The following is a 15,852-nucleotide window of genomic DNA, read 5'->3' as shown; positions in this document are numbered from 1 at the left end:
TGAAAAAAAAGTAAAGATAGACTCTTTTTGCTTTTACATCTTAAAAGTTTTTGACTTTAAAAAAGGTAAATTCATCAGACTCTTTGATTGCTTGTTCGATGAAGCTAACAACTACATAAGATGGATCATTCTGTCAATTTTAAATGTTTTGCTTTAATTTTCAAGATAAATGCTAACTTTATTATTGGAAAATCATTCAGATTGCCTCTAAATTTCTCTGGGACAGGTCTGAGCCGAATATTGCCATGGTTATATTTTATTTAAGTTTTGAGATCAAAAACTGTTTTAACATACCAAAATTGTTTAAGTAGATACCGACCCCCACTGTGGACGGTCTAAAAGGGGCTTGAATACAGAGTATTTCATAGATTTGTAACTAAATCAATTTCCATCTCAGATTTAAATGTAGTTCATTATCCATGTAGTATGCCACTTTTATCGGTAGAGGGCAGCAGTCGACAGCGCTAAACATTTCCTCATTTTGATAGTTGAGACTGATTATTTATATAAGTGATTGATATTCTGTTCTCTTTGAGATGGACTTTGGACCGCTGAGTTGCTTGTCTTTTAAGCATTAGTTTCCACTACAATAATTCATTCAAAGAGCAATTTCATAAATTGGATTTAAAGCTAAATTTGCATTGTGAACTTGAATTATTATTTCTGAGATTTCGAAGTCAAATGACATACATCAACAACAGGGATTTCCTTGCATGATTTGTATCAAGCTCACTTAGCGGGAAGGATGATCGAGCGGCCTGTTTAGTAAACAGCAGTTTATTTCACCACCTGTAGGCGAGGAATGGCTGAAGCGAGAAGCGCAGTTTTAAAACCAAGGGTTCATGACATAGAAGAGGGGAGAGACACGACAAGGGATTTTTTGGTTGCATTTCGCAGATCAACTGTTCGAAGTTTTTATCGAATTAGGTAACTATAGACTGACAAATCCATATAATTATTGATACATGTACAATTGATCATACTGATATACATGCAAGTCTATGAAGGAAGTCACATGTAGATCACAATTTGTTACAAAATACTTTTAATACTTTTTAAACTGTGGTTGTATAGATCTAGTCTGGTATAATAATTAAAGGTAGTTACCGGTAAATATGTGATTTTTAGAACTTGTTCAAATTGACAAGAGAGCCTGCTTGAAATAAATTAATAAGCATCATTGATTACATACAGTATATATATGGGAAAAACATAAGGAAAGGTTTCTATACCCACAGAGTACATGTATACTAGTACTTGTACATGGGCAGTGTATATTTATTTTAAAGTGCAATTACATGTATCTTTCTTTCCCTTTAGAAACCAAATAAAGAATGGCCTGTGGCCAACCTCATTGTGGAACCTTGGTGGATCCGTAGCTGTTCTTTCAACAGGTCTTATTTATGACCCTGAATTCCTGAAGCCAGTCACAAGCTTGTTGTGGAGATTTGGGGGTTTGCTAGGTCTTCATGAAGGTAAGCATTGGGATGGTGGTGGGATAAGTTGTGATTATTAAAAGAATCGCCTTTATGGAAAATTTATAATTGTCTTTTTGGAATATTGTGATATAACATATCTATGTCATTCGTGTAATGATTAATTAGTGTATATAACATCTATGTCATTCATGTAATAATTAATTAGAGTTGACCAATATTTGCCATATCTGTGGTTATCAGTTGTAATAAGGTACATACATGTATATATGGGATGATATCTGGTATACATATCTTCTATCTTATCATATTGGACTATCAATTGACACAAAATCCAGCTCAGATCAATTGTACATTTTGAAATTAGCCATCTTTCAAAGAAAGGAAGATATACTTAACTTCCTTGTTAATTTACAGATGTTTTGCAGTATACAGTACATGGGATTTCCTATGATGAGATGTTATTTTAATATATGTAGGACGGTTTCCTGTTCTTGGATTACTGTTCAGATTGCATTTCATCTTGTCATTATAATAGGAGAGGAATAGTTGAACAGGCAGAGATTTTGTATTTAATTATACTTCCTTGATGTCCATCTTCCATTTCTCTATAGGATTTTTCTGATACCATCACATTTGATGTCATATAGTCTATATTAAGTGCCACTGTTACTTATCTGTCTTAATTAGTGTATTGTCAATTTTATATCATTTTTGCTACAATGAATTATCCTATTTACTACCCAGTACCATATGTTCCAGTGTGGAATTGTTTCAAAGCTTACATTATATGGAATTTTGCATTTATAATAGTTGGATAAATGTGAAGAGAAATGCAAGGATTAGATTTTTCCGACTATTGGCAGATTTTTTTTTTACTTTTGCTGTGGTGTTGGTGCTTACAACATTGTGAATTTTTTTTCGACTATCGGCCAATTGCCAAAAAGCCTCATCCCTGGAAATGTCATTGTATTGAAGGGGTTTGAAAGGGATCACATCATTTTAATAAAAATGCATGTGATATGGGTTAGGTTTTAGAAGTTGATCAATATTTGGGTAACAGAGTCCACAGTTCAAGTACAGGTGATTGTACTATGTTATTTATAAATGGTGAATTGAGGTAGTGTATAATGAATTATCATGCTTGATACTAAATTTAAGGTTATCACAAGTAGTTACATAGATATTGATTAGAATATTTAAAGGGCTTCTGCACTGTTAGGATACACGAGACCTTTTTGAACCATAACGATAAATGGTTGTTGACAATGACATTGTGGGTCGCAAGTTTCACCCTTTAAGTTGGATACTCATATTCATGTTTGAACTGATTTTATTTTACACATTCTAACATGGTAAAATATCATATTTACAAACACCGTGGGTTAGAAATCTTGTACAGTTTTCTTGTTTGGTGAAGGGGATGTTGTTGTTGTCATTGTGTTTTTAATAATTTGGTCTGAAAGGCCTGCAATGATTTTAGAAAAGAGTGTATCAAAGTCCACTTTGTCTGTCTGTGTTGTGGTTTAAGGTGACTCGTCTCCTTTAAAGTTATCAAGACTTTGTACCCTGTAAAATGTCCTTTATTCCGAACATGAAAAAGTATTGAAATGAAATAAAATTGATAATTTTGTATTTAAACAAAATAAAAATTAACATCGATTATAAAAATCCTGGACATGTTAATTAATATTTCTTATGAAACAATTTCAGAAGTATTTATTAGAAAAACTGTTATGATGAGGTGGATTAATTTTGTTTTTCCAGATGTTCCTTACTACCTGCGAGTGTTTTTGATATCTGGTATTGCTGGGACTGGATTCTTCTTTGTCCTCCTACATGTGCGGAGATACACTCTAAGAGCACTGTTGGCATACAGAGGATGGATGTGTATGTGGTTTAACAGCTTGTTCATTAAGAAAAATCTATATACCTGAAATACATATTCCCTATAATACTCTATAGTTATTACCTAAGTTAGTGAGGTTTGTTAAATATTGTAGACATCATTCAGCAATCAGTTTTGCTCTTTGATAATTTTTCTAAATAATCTGTAAATAGGACTCATGAAAAGTTGTTCCAACTTGAAGTTTGATTATTTTAAAAAGCACTTTTAAACCTCATCTTGCTTTATAGACCAACCTCCAAGAACCCAGTCCTACTCCACTATATTCTGGGCTGTGATTGTGCGCCTGGTCAGTGGCAGGCACCCATCTCTATACAGCTGCCAGAGGAGTTTACCCAGAATGCCAGTGCCTCCACTGAAGAAGTCCCTCAAGGATCTGATTGCATCGCTGAAACCATTGTACGGGGAACATTCTGAGGAGATCCAGAAGCTGAAGGAGCAGTCAAAGGTAAATTTTAAAATGTGTGTAGTCAAAATGAAGGAATGCAACTGAAATTGCATTATAAAGTAAAACAGGGAATTTTCCTGGCATTGGTTGGACTTTTGGATAATTTCCAGCAAAGGTAAGTTTAAGCTGGTTGGATTAAATATACTAAAGTGCAAGAAAAATTGAATTTCAGTAGAATTGACCTTTTTTATAACTTGGTGATTTTAAAAATTGGTTAAAGTGACCCAGGTTTTGATCACACCTTAAAGGTGTATTAGTTACTGATTTTAGTGATATTAATCACTAAGTGGAACCAAACAGCTATGTAATGTAATGGTTACGTCTTTTCTGGTGTAATGTAATGGTTGGTTATGTAATGGTTATGTCTTTTCTGACATATTGCATGGAGATCTTATTCCACTGCTTGCAATCTGCCAAAATAGTCTAGCCACCGGAGAGTGCTTAGGTTTGAATTTGTGCTGATGGAGTGATTTTTATTAATATGTATTATATGAAGCTTCCTCTCTCATTTGTTTCTGGGGCATTCCGTGGTATTCATTTTACATTACGGACGGAATTTTGACACTTTAAAAATAAATTCTACAAAAACTATAATACATACATTGTTCAAATTTGGCAGGAATATTGATTAGTGCAAGCCTAAACTTGTGACCAAAAAACTTGAAATAACATTTATTAGTTTTTGAGAAATATTGGTTATTGATCACCATTACGGACGGAAAAAAATGGACAAGCGTTTTTATTAATCAACTTCAACTTCAAAACTCTTCTCTGTTTGTGGCTTTTTAAAGATAAAACTGCATAGACATGACAATTTCATTATTTTAGTTACTAGAAATGTAAAAGGTTATTGAAAAAAAAATTTTTTTGTTATGAAATTTTGAAGTTTAAAAAATCATGTCAGATTACGGACGGAAAATTACGGACGGAAAATTTGTCCACAGTGCAAAACTTACACAGAAGCCATTAAAAAAGTCCAATTAATCATTGATTCATGGTTAAAGTTAACTATTTACTAAATATATACATAATAGAAAGTTATTTTTGACGTCAACTCAAATATTTTTGTGAGCTATTTCAAATTACAAAAATCAACTACAGTGTACACTTTCAGGAATAAGAGATTCCTTGCGTTCTGATAAAGTCATTGTTTAAAATGCTGTGTTGAATGCTCATTCAGAATATCTACATTTTAAAAGTCTTTTTTTTTTCATGCTAAAGTTTAAACAGTTTGTTTTTATTCTGACACATTAAGATCAACAGAGAATTTGTATCTCTGGCGTTGGTCCATCACAGGGAATGGTAAAAGTTTGATAATTTGGTCATTGGAAATCCACGCTGTCTTCTTGAGAAGGAAAGGCAAATAGTGTTTTTGACTTGTCCTTTGCTCGGAGAAAAGTTACTTCTATATCACCTCCATCTATGAATATAATTTGACCTAAATAATCTTTACTGTTAATCTCTGAACCAGGACATACCTGTGTAGGATAATTTCAGGTAAGTGGCATGTTGCCAAAACAAAGGCCTGGCCTCTAGTCATCTTTGATTAATTGCGGTCAGTAATTATCTTAACTGCTCATCTCCCAGGTATATGCAACATGTATATGACAGGTAAGTGATCAGAAGCACATTTTATCTTCAAATTGCAATCAAAGTAACTGGACATAAACTAAGTGTGTGGACATGCTTGTGCATGCACATGTATCTAACTTGGCTTTTGCATGCAAACATTAACAATGATGATAAGGCTTCATGCATCCTATTTGTTGCAGGAGTTTGAGAAAGGCATCGGTAAGAAACTTCAGCACACTCTGATTCTTAAATCCTGGTGGGCAGACAACTGGGTCACTGACTGGTGGTAAGCATTCACATAGCAGGGTGCTGACTATGTAGTCTCTAAGACTGGGTTCCCATGCCTAGATTGATCCATCTGGATCGGTCTAACTCCCTGGGGAGTCTCACTAAATAGCTCTCAACTAACCTGCTAAAATGTCTGTCAGGCCTACAGAATCAGCTAGAGGGTAAAGATAATTACCCCCAGACATTTAAGCCGGATTAAATTATTTAATTATTACGTTGACAGAAATTATAGTGAGACTCTCCAGGGAGATAGATCGATCCAAAAATCTGTGGGAATGGTCCCAAAGTCATACTGTTTCTGCTTTTGGGTTACAAGCAAGCACATTTAATGCTGTACGTGTGAAAGAAGCTTAAAATAGAGGGAATACTGGTATTTACAGTTTCATTATGAATAAAACCAGGTTTCCAAATAATATGTTATTAAAGACATCCTCCAATACAGACATTAATCTCACAGAGAAAGCTCAACTTTCTTTTGTATCAAAAGTGACTTATGTCAACCCAAGGAGTTATAACTCCTTGGTCAACCTAAGTTTAATGATCAAATCAGATTTCATTCATGCTTACTAAATATACCCAGATGTGCTTAAAGAGAAGAAGTGATGCTCTTTGGTATTTCTGTAAGTGATGTTTTAAATTAGTATATATTAGGATTATGCTTAACAGTATAAGTGAAGAAGTTTGACACTCATATTTGGCAAAATTATGTACAGTTATTACTCGATCTTTTCATTGGGCAAAAATGATCAAACTTGCAGGTTCATGATTTTATAATCACAAAAATTTTATTTTTATGTAGCATTTGTAGTACTTGTACTGCATACAGTACAACTCCAGAGTAGCCTGCTTTTGAATTTTGTTGTTACCACTCAATATGAAGGTTTTAATTATAAGAAATTATGATTAAAGAAATACAGTGTCTGTAAAATTCACAATTTTTCCCCATTGAAAAGATTGAGTAATCACCATATGCATTAAATCTCACATAGAATGTTAAGTGCATGCAACTCTACAAAGGAGTAAATAACAAGTGATGCAAATACTGACTTTGTTAGGTGTGTGATTTTGTGTCTGGAAAGGGGAATTGCAGAATTCAATAGAAAATATTGTTTTGAAGAATATTTTGTGTGCTTCTTTTTTCTTCATATTTCTTCAAATTTCTTCATATTTGGTCACTGCTTGCTTGTTTTCTGGCTGAATTGATGAATGGATTGTAGTGGTCTTTTCCATTCAGTGGTGATAGGACAAATGAAGCTGTGGTGAAAACATATTGTATTTCATTTTACACTACAGGAATAAGTATGTGTACCTCAGTGGCAGAAGCTCCTTGTCTATCAACAGCAATTACTACATATTGGACCAAAGCTACTGGTGCCCTACAGACAAACAGTCAGCAAGGTAAGTAAATATTGCATTAATTGTGACTTTTGTGTTGAAAAAATTGTGGTAAGATGATGGGATTTCCATGATAGATCAAATTCATCATCGATAATTTCTATAGTTGCTTTGGATAAAATGGTGATAAAAATTGTTATTTTTTCACTTTTCTTGTTACAAGTAGTGCTAGGGTCCTTTCCTCTGTTAATATTTATTTATTGTAAATATTAGTTTATTGTATCAGTTGTAATCATTATTTTTGTCTTGAACAGGGCTGCAGTGGCTGCATTTCACTTTGCAGACTTGAAGCAGAAAATTGACCGTGAACAGGTGGAGCCACTTGTCATTCGTGGTACAATTCCACTCTGCATGGCGCAGTATGGGAAAGCCTGCTCTACTGTCAGGTACGTTGGTCTATTCATTGTTTTGTTGAAGAACCACACGAGTTTACATGTTCATGTGGCATGGAGCCCTAAAGCAGTTTATCTTCAAGTATAGTACTGCTAATTAAATTGATTAGGCATAGTATGAAAGCTTACAGTTAGATGGCTGAATGCATAATAAAACCTTATTTTGCCTCATTTTATGGTCCTGTCTTAAAACTTTAGATTGGTCAAAAAGATCCCCCTCCTCCCCTCCCTCCCCCCCCCCCAAAAAAAAAAAAAAAAAAAAAAAAAATTGATATAATATTTATTTGTCTCCACAGGGTCCCTGGTGAAGATTGTGATGAACTGATTACTCACAAGTCCTCCAAGGTGAGTGTTAAAGAACTAGATTACATTTTACTAGTAAATTTCTTTTTATATTGTATGAAATCAAGTTTTTATTTGCAAAAGCAATTTTAAAAAAGCAATAAAATTGAGCAAAATAAAGACATGTTAGAAGTGGCAAAAACTCCCATTTGAATAATTTATCAGTATTGGTTCCTCCTTTATCTTACAGCACATAGTAGTCATGAGGAGGGGTCTTTTCTACCAAGTGGATATGTATGATGCAAATAGACGTATGCTGAATGTCCAGACTCTGGAGAAGAAAATGCAATGGATAATGGATGATGCTGACAAACATGAAGGTGAGGGAAGTTTCTAACGGATACACATGTCAACATACATTTATTTTTACTTGGAAAAGATAAACTGTTACATAGAACAATGTGCATGTCATTGATCATATAAGAAAAGGGTTAAGTATTGAGTTTCATAAGTAAGGCGTACATGTACTGTACAAATAAATGAATAAAAAATTTCCTGATTATGTCATGGTATTGATACTAAATTTTTTGATGTTCAGGTGCCCTTCCTGATGTAGAGAAGAACGTAGCTGCATTGACTGGTTTGGAGAGAACAGATTGGGCCAAACTGCGTCAGCAACATTTCTCCTCTGGAATCAACAAGGAGTCCATTGAGGCTGTAGACAGAGCAATGTTTTTGGTAAGGTCAAGGGTCAGCATTGAATTACTGAAATAATTTTTTGTTGTTTTTATTATGGTTGTTATAATCTCAGCATCATGATTTATAAGTTTCAGTTGAGATTTTATACATGTGCGATTGATGTGTGGAAAATATTGTCAGATTTTCAACAATTATATATATTTTAAATAATTAAATTAATTAAAATTAAACTCTTTCTTAGGTTGTTCTTGAACATCGATCCTTTGAGCCAACTGACTTCACATCAAGGTCCAAATTTCTCCTCCATGGTGATGGGAAGACACTCTGGTTTGACAAAAGCATCACCATGGTGATCTTCAGTAATGCTAAGTTGGGGTTAAACTGTGAACACTCCTGGGGCGATGCTCCAGTGATGGGTCATTTCACAGAATACCTGACTACCAGTGAGTAAGTAGATCTTTTCAAGAGTTAGGTATTCAAACTACTTTCAATGTTTAATCCATTTTTATATATGCGTATGTAACTTAGATATATAAGATCATATTGAACTACTAGGACAGAGGTAATACCACCTGCGCGTTAATTAGTACATATTATCCTCATTTAAATTTAAACTGGTTGAAACAAATTAGACTAAGATCATTTAAACAAGTTGATTGGCTTTTTCAACAAAATATATTTCAAAGTGAGAAGAATTTGAATAATTTTGTTTGATTTTACCAATAATCTTTCAGAGGTCTGAATAGAGATCAATTCTATGATGATGATGGTCACTGTAGGGTGTGGCCGCACCATCTCTGGCCAGAGGCAGCCTCTAAGGAACCAGTCAGGCTGCTGTGGGAAGTGGAGCCAGACCTAGGGGTCAACATTGACAGGGCTATCTCCTTTAACCAAAAGGTACCATTTTATGTTTCACGTGATTTGTCTCAAAGCAATAACTCATAACCCATAGTGGTAGTAACTGATGAGTAAGTCTTAAAGGAATTTTAGATAGATATACACAAAAATTGATATTATTATTATTATTAGTAGTAGTACTAGTTGTAGTAGTAGTAGTAGTTGTAGTAATAGTGGTAGTGGTGGTGGTGGCAGTGGCGGTGGTGGTGGTTTTATAGTCAAGAAAATAATAATAAGAATTTAGTTCTATAAAATATAGTAATCAAAAGAAGTGTGTGTAATATATATAGGGTCAAGGCTGCTCATTGAGACCATTTTTTTTTTTTTTTTGTATTGACAAATAAATATTACTTCAATTTCAGAACAATGAAGACCTGGATCTGTGTGTAAGAGATCATCAAGCATTTGGAAAAGGGGCGATCAAAAAATTCAAGGTACATGGTTGCCCATTTCTCTGCAAGCGGTTTAAGGGTGTGTTCACATTGAAACTATCATACTTGATAGTTCAAACTAACTTTGTGGGGACTCTTGCTGAATGCAATCAGATTAAGATATTAACATGCTTTGTCCTGGCAATGAGTAGAATACAGAAAAGCTGGTGATCAACAAGTGCATTGGAAACAAGAGAAGGGGTGTTGATCTGTTAATGTGATTGCATTCAGCAAGAGTATCCATATCAAGTATGATAGCTTCATTGTGAATGCAACCTAGTACATGGATAGGTATTGTCCTGCTTATAAAGCCCTTGCTCCTTTTTTTATGTATGAATTCAATAAATTGCTGGATTTTCCAAGAAATGCAGGGCATTCTCTCTTTTTGTACTGTAGTATATCTGCTCCTGTTTCTAATGACGTTTAGAGTTTTTGTCTTCACAGTACAGAACAACTTTCATGCTTAGAATAGCTTAAACCAGATGCTGTTTCACTGATATCACCAGATAATTGTATTACCTCTGTGGACTTAAATGTCAAAGACGTAAAAGGGAGGGGGTTGCAATGTTATCTGATTGTTTAATGACATCTGCCCGACTTTTTCTGCTTTTAGTTATTCCAGTCCAAGATGCATCAATTGATTGATATTTAAAACAATGTGAGAGGAGATTGTTGTTTTAAAAAATGGTTGTAAGCATATTCATATTCATAATATTACTAGAGAGCAATAATATTGATGCACAGTTTATATAGTATAATATAATATCTAATATATATCTTATATATAATATCGTTGTTGTATTCTAGGTCAGTCCAGATGCCTTTGTACAGCTGGCCATTCAGCTTGCCTACTATAGGGACAGCAATGGTCAGTGTGCATTGACCTATGAGTCTTCTATGACCAGGCTTTATCTTGAAGGCAGGACTGAGACCGTTAGGTCCCTGACTAAAGAGACTGTGGCCTTTGTCAAGTAAGTACTTTAAGAAATTATGGCATAGTTGTTAGAGAGATTTGATTACTCTTTCTGAGAAATTTACACTGAAAGATAATGCTGAAGTGCTCAACCTGGGTGTTGCTGTAATGTAGCATGCTGTGATGTTAGCGCTGGCTCACATGACAATTTCCAGGAATATTGAAGCTTGGCAAGTGAAATTTTGTTAATTTGTTTACTTAGTGGCCACTGTTTCTGCTCTGGGCCAGTACATTCTTAGAACCTGCTGTCTCCATGTGCCATGTACTGTAGCTTTGTTTTTGGCACTGACTGATGTAACAGACTTTTACGATACTTTGCAGTAAAGTGATGATTGAGTTTATTTTTGTAGTTTTTAGACCTAAGTTACCCAAGCCTGAAATTTTAAAAGACAATTTTATTCTATGGGTGAATTTGAAGTTTGTCAACCTGTATGCCATATGACATATATTATAAAAAATTTAAAAACCTCTTCTTGGAGTTAAACGCTCTTTTCTTAACATTTACTTTGAATCTTCTAGAGCCATGTCCCAGAATAATGTGACTAATGAGGAAAAGATATCTCTGTTGAGAGTAGCTTGTGACAGACACCAGCAGATGTATAGAGATGCTATGAATGGCAAGGGGTGTGACAGGCACCTGTTTGCCCTGTATGTGCTGTGTAAAGGGTTGGGATATGTAAGTACTCATGGACATTTCATGACTGCTTTGTGTCCTTCAGGTGTAAAAATCATTAACATTGGGCTATTTTACATTTGTATAAACAGTTCTACTATTATGTATTGGTCACCTGTACTATATTTCTCTCAACTATTTAAGATATTTGAGTTTTAAAAGAAGACTGTTGATAAAGCAGTGAAATTAGCTCAATTAATCTCTGGTCTATAGTAATATTATAATTCAAATTACAATTAATAAAAGGCTTGGTCTCGTTTTGTGTATACTCAGGGTCTAAATTAACAACTTTGTAGGAAAGTGAATTTTTGAAGAGTGTTCTCACAGAACCTTGGACCTTATCTACTAGTCAGCAGCCCCAACAGCAAATAGCCACCTCCCCAGATGCCAACCATGAGCCTTATCTCTCCATGGTAACCTAAAGAATTTTTTTTTATTCAACGTTAAACAGCTATGTTGTATGCTTTTGATGTATATATATATATATTAGAATGTCATTGCACAGGATTTAAAAAAAAAATTAAACATGTGGCTACTTAGTTGATTTATCTGTATTTATCTCAATTTACCTGTAAGTTATGAATAGCATTCATTGTACTACGTAGTTATGTATAGCAGTCACATTTCTTAATTATAGTATAATCTTTTTTATTCAGTTGTCCCCAGGGGGTGGCTTTGGTCCTGTGTCAGATGAAGGCTATGGTGTGTCCTACATGATACCAGCAGAATCGAAGATGTTTTTCCACATTTCTGCAAAGAAATCTTGCCCAAAGACAGATGCTAAAAGGTTCACAGGAATTCTCTTTGAGGCGCTGGCTGATATGGGGAAGCTGATTGAGGAGCATATCTAATTTTTTTTTTCAAGAGGACAGAATTAAACTAAGTGATATTTTTATTCAAATTTTATTAAAACCCGACTGTAACGTATAATTATGATTTTCTTGCCTACACAGTATTGCAACATAGCATAATTAAAAAAGCAGTATATATGTGTTCAAGTCACCAAGTTTTAGTGGCATCAAAATAATATTAATAATTATGAAATGTTATACAGTGAACAACACTTAAAAAGATAAAAACCAGCTGTGATATGAGATTAATTCTTGCAAAATTTTGAGTGCGCATTGTTACTGACCATTCAAATAGGCAGTGGTATGAACCATTCCTAGTGAGTGAATGTTATTAGTCATCCAGTGGAATAAGAAGGAGAAATATGTGTTACTGTGATACTTGGACTTGCATTTAGCATCTGGCCAATGTTGCGGTATCTACATGAGACATGGATCAAGAAGTTATAATAATCTCATTATAACTTCTTGCATGGATGGACTGGTCACTTGATCTATTGCCATAGGCTAGGAATAGTTTCCAGAGCCCCATCCCATATGTGCGAGAGCTTAAACCTGAGGCCTCCTTTCTTCTTAAATGTTGGATTTTCCATCCGTGCCCAAATAGCTTTATTGATGCCACGTTAGCTGTATGACAGATCATGTGACCAGTCCATCCAAGGCATTTATATAGTGAAAGGTCTCAGTAGGTTGAGACCACAACATCGGTTATTTGCTAAATGTAAGTTCCACTCTCAGAGTTATACATATTTCTCAACCATTCCTACAGTCCTGTAGTCTCTTAAACAGACTTCAGACTGAATTTACCAAATTCTGCCTGTTAGTTTGAGTGTTCCATTGTTACTGACCAGTGAAATACACAACAGTATGAACCATTCCTAGTCTCCTAAACATACCTCAGGCTGAATTGACCATATTCTGCCTCATAGCTTGTTTGTGTATTCCTTTATTCCTTTTTCTGTTTGTTTGTAGCTTTTAAGACTGTTCTGATTGAAGAACCAAAATTTACAAAGCATTACATTTTTGTTGTGCCTTTGTGCACTTTGAGCAGTATTAATGAGAAAGTTACTGTTATCTATGAAATTATTTGTGATTACTTTAGAAACAATGGGATTATTCTATATACTTATGAAATATGCATGAATTTACATGCAAAGCCATGCAATGCAATGGTGACCTTAGTTAAGGTTGCAAATATTCTGAAAGTATGGATTTTTAAATAGTATAAAAATTCATCTGATATGATTCCTTAAAAAAAAAAAAAATTCCACTGGTACAGTTTGCTCTATGAATTACTAGCATATGCAATATGTTTATAGATTTAATTGTGAATGTAAGTTTTTATTTCCTTTTATTGACTACAAAAGAAGGATCATTGTTAAGCATTATACTATTCAAACTATTCCTACTTTTATGTTGTTTTACAATAATAGGCTATTAATAGCTGAAAGAAGTTTGATTTCACTGAGAAATAAAATGTTTTATTTGTCTAAGTTTTTACTTTCAAGTGTATTGCCACCTTTTTGTGGATTTTAAAAAGTGACAAACTTAGCACAATGCAACACATTTTCAATATTATTATTCGACGCCTATTTTACGTATGTTATGGACATTGTAAAAGATCTACACAGTATCATTGAATTATGGTTTATTGGTAATCAAAACATGCGTGAATCCATTCCATGATATTAATTTGAGGCATTTAACAACCTCAATGAAGTTTGGATAAAACAACTTGCATTTAAAGTTTAGAGATTGATGTATGTATTAGTTACAGTATGAGTTGTCTTGTAACTGATGGCTTGTGCTTCCATCGTTATGATAAATGTACTTGTAATTCTTTTATGATAAATGTATGCTTACCAGTATTTGGACAAAATTGCATGCATGGAAGTATGGAACACATTGAAGCAATATAAAATACATGCAATTGAAGATCTATTGTAAGCAAATGCTACTTCAATTATTGTATTGTTTTGAAGCTCCTGTCATGAGATAAACTATCATTATGTCAGTATGTGTCTAGTTTGCTTTCAAAATAGTCTTCTCAAAAGACTGGTGGAAAGTGTACGAGTCTTTTAAAGGTTAAGGTGGCAAATTTTAAGCACAAAAATACATTAATAATTCATCTTTCAATCATGTTTTTGATATTGTTAACCTTAATGTGTCAACTTTGCCTTTCTTTTCATTCAAGATATTGTAAAGGCATATAATGTAGATAATTTTTAATCTTATTTTACCCATAAAAAAAAAAAAAAACGAACAATGGGGATCATCTGAGACAGCCCAAATAAGCACGAGATCTCGGGGGCCCCAAGCCAGCAATTTCAAAAGGGGGTCTTTTTTCTGAAAGAGTGGAGCTTGTAAGGCAATTGTTCTTTTTTCTGGGAAAAGTATACAACATCATCAATTTTCAGCCCGTGCGTGTACCATGAAACCCCTGGCTATGATCTACTGTTAGTCAGATTTTGAGGAGAGTGGGGGTCGGAAATGATGGCAGACTAGCTGTGTGCAACTGGGAAGAAAACGGTTTAACCACAGATATTTTTCCAGTTGTTTTCTTTGAAGTGTTGCACAATAACAGCCTATTGCACAACAGTGTGCAATATTTCCTGTGTCACTTTTGTATTTCTTTCTTAAATGGCTCAATGCCCTTACTGCTCGCATGGAATTTCAGGTTTTTTAGTCTCGTATGATGTCAAATAGTGTTGACAAACTGGTTTTATGTTCTCAGGTGATCCCTTGTTGCTGCAAAATTTGCCTCTGTAGCTTTCAATAATTTATGGATCCAACTGCATGCAGTCTAGTTTAAGATATCCATTAACTTTTCAGTCTTATTTAAATTTGGACATTTTATGCATAATGGTTTATTTCTCACAACAAATTAAAAGATGTTTTGGCATCCTTAATGACACCAACCACTTGGAATTCATAGTATTAGAAGTGGATTTTTTGTGGTTTACAGTTAAAAAAGAACAAAAATGTTCAGGGGCGGATTTAGGCCGTCTTCTGGGTCTTCCAGAAGACGGTCAGATTTTCAAGTTTACATTAAAAGGTATCTTATTTTTTCTGTTGGAAGACGGTCAAAATTGGAGGATAGATCAATAAAGATAATTTGGAAGACTGTCAGAAAATAGCTCTGGATCCGCTCCTGTGTTAATTGTTGGATCGTGGAATAATAAACAGTATTAATGAAAATGATGTTTCAAGAGTTGGCTTCTTTTTCAATCAGTGAATGTCTTTCACATGGTCATCAGTCGTGTTTATACAGTCATACATAAAAGAGAAAGTTAAGTTCTAATACATTGCACTACCCATGCATCTCAGCACATTTTACATTGGACACCTCAATACCTGGTCAGTTTTGGTCCTAATCCAGTCCATGTGTCCTAGCTGCTATATGAGGTGCTGAAATCTAGCCAATGAAAAATCTTTTTTACCTTTGCTTCAACCCTAAAGTGAGGAGTGCCAAACCAAGAGACAACAGGTACAGTTTTATGAAAGACTCACTGGTACGTCTCTAAACAAGGTGGAACCCATCTACTCCTGCTTTGGAGGCAGACACTGACCATAAGGCCATTGAGGTTTGCATGGACTGAGAGAAGAAAAATA

The 15,852-nt window shown here is 34.3% G+C and overlaps 1 protein-coding gene across 1 annotated transcript; it reads left to right on the top strand.

Annotated features, from left to right (window-relative positions):
- The first annotated feature begins 480 nt into the window (after window positions 1-480).
- Window positions 481-12,438, top strand: LOC106159033 (carnitine O-palmitoyltransferase 1, liver isoform-like). Its single transcript, XM_013535197.3, has 17 exons — window positions 481-927; window positions 1,321-1,475; window positions 3,204-3,326; window positions 3,573-3,790; window positions 5,563-5,648; window positions 6,944-7,048; window positions 7,300-7,431; window positions 7,734-7,782; window positions 7,970-8,099; window positions 8,318-8,457; window positions 8,660-8,865; window positions 9,153-9,315; window positions 9,678-9,749; window positions 10,554-10,717; window positions 11,239-11,395; window positions 11,689-11,805; window positions 12,049-12,438. Exons 1-17 carry the CDS (start codon window positions 803-805, stop codon window positions 12,241-12,243), a joined length of 2,337 nt encoding a protein of 778 aa, XP_013390651.2. The 5' UTR covers window positions 481-802; the 3' UTR covers window positions 12,244-12,438.
- Window positions 12,439-15,852: the final 3,414 nt, after the last annotated feature.

Source organism: Lingula anatina, chromosome 2 (genome assembly GCF_051362555.1).
Source record: "Lingula anatina isolate TDL-2025a chromosome 2, LinAna3.0, whole genome shotgun sequence".
Taxonomy (NCBI): domain Eukaryota; kingdom Metazoa; phylum Brachiopoda; class Lingulata; order Lingulida; family Lingulidae; genus Lingula; species Lingula anatina.
Note: the sequence above shows the minus strand (reverse complement) of the source record. Positions and strands in the feature narration are given on the sequence as shown.

Excerpts from the sequence above, each read along its gene's own strand:
- LOC106159033 (XM_013535197.3), top strand. The coding sequence starts at position 803 with ATGGCTGAAGCGAGAAGCGCAGTTTTAAAACCAAGGGTTCATGACATA. Across the intron at positions 7,049-7,299 it reads ACAGACAAACAGTCAGCAAG|GGCTGCAGTGGCTGCATTTC; the intron begins GTAAGTAAATAT and ends TGTCTTGAACAG. Across the intron at positions 8,866-9,152 it reads GAATACCTGACTACCAGTGA|AGGTCTGAATAGAGATCAAT; the intron begins GTAAGTAGATCT and ends ATAATCTTTCAG.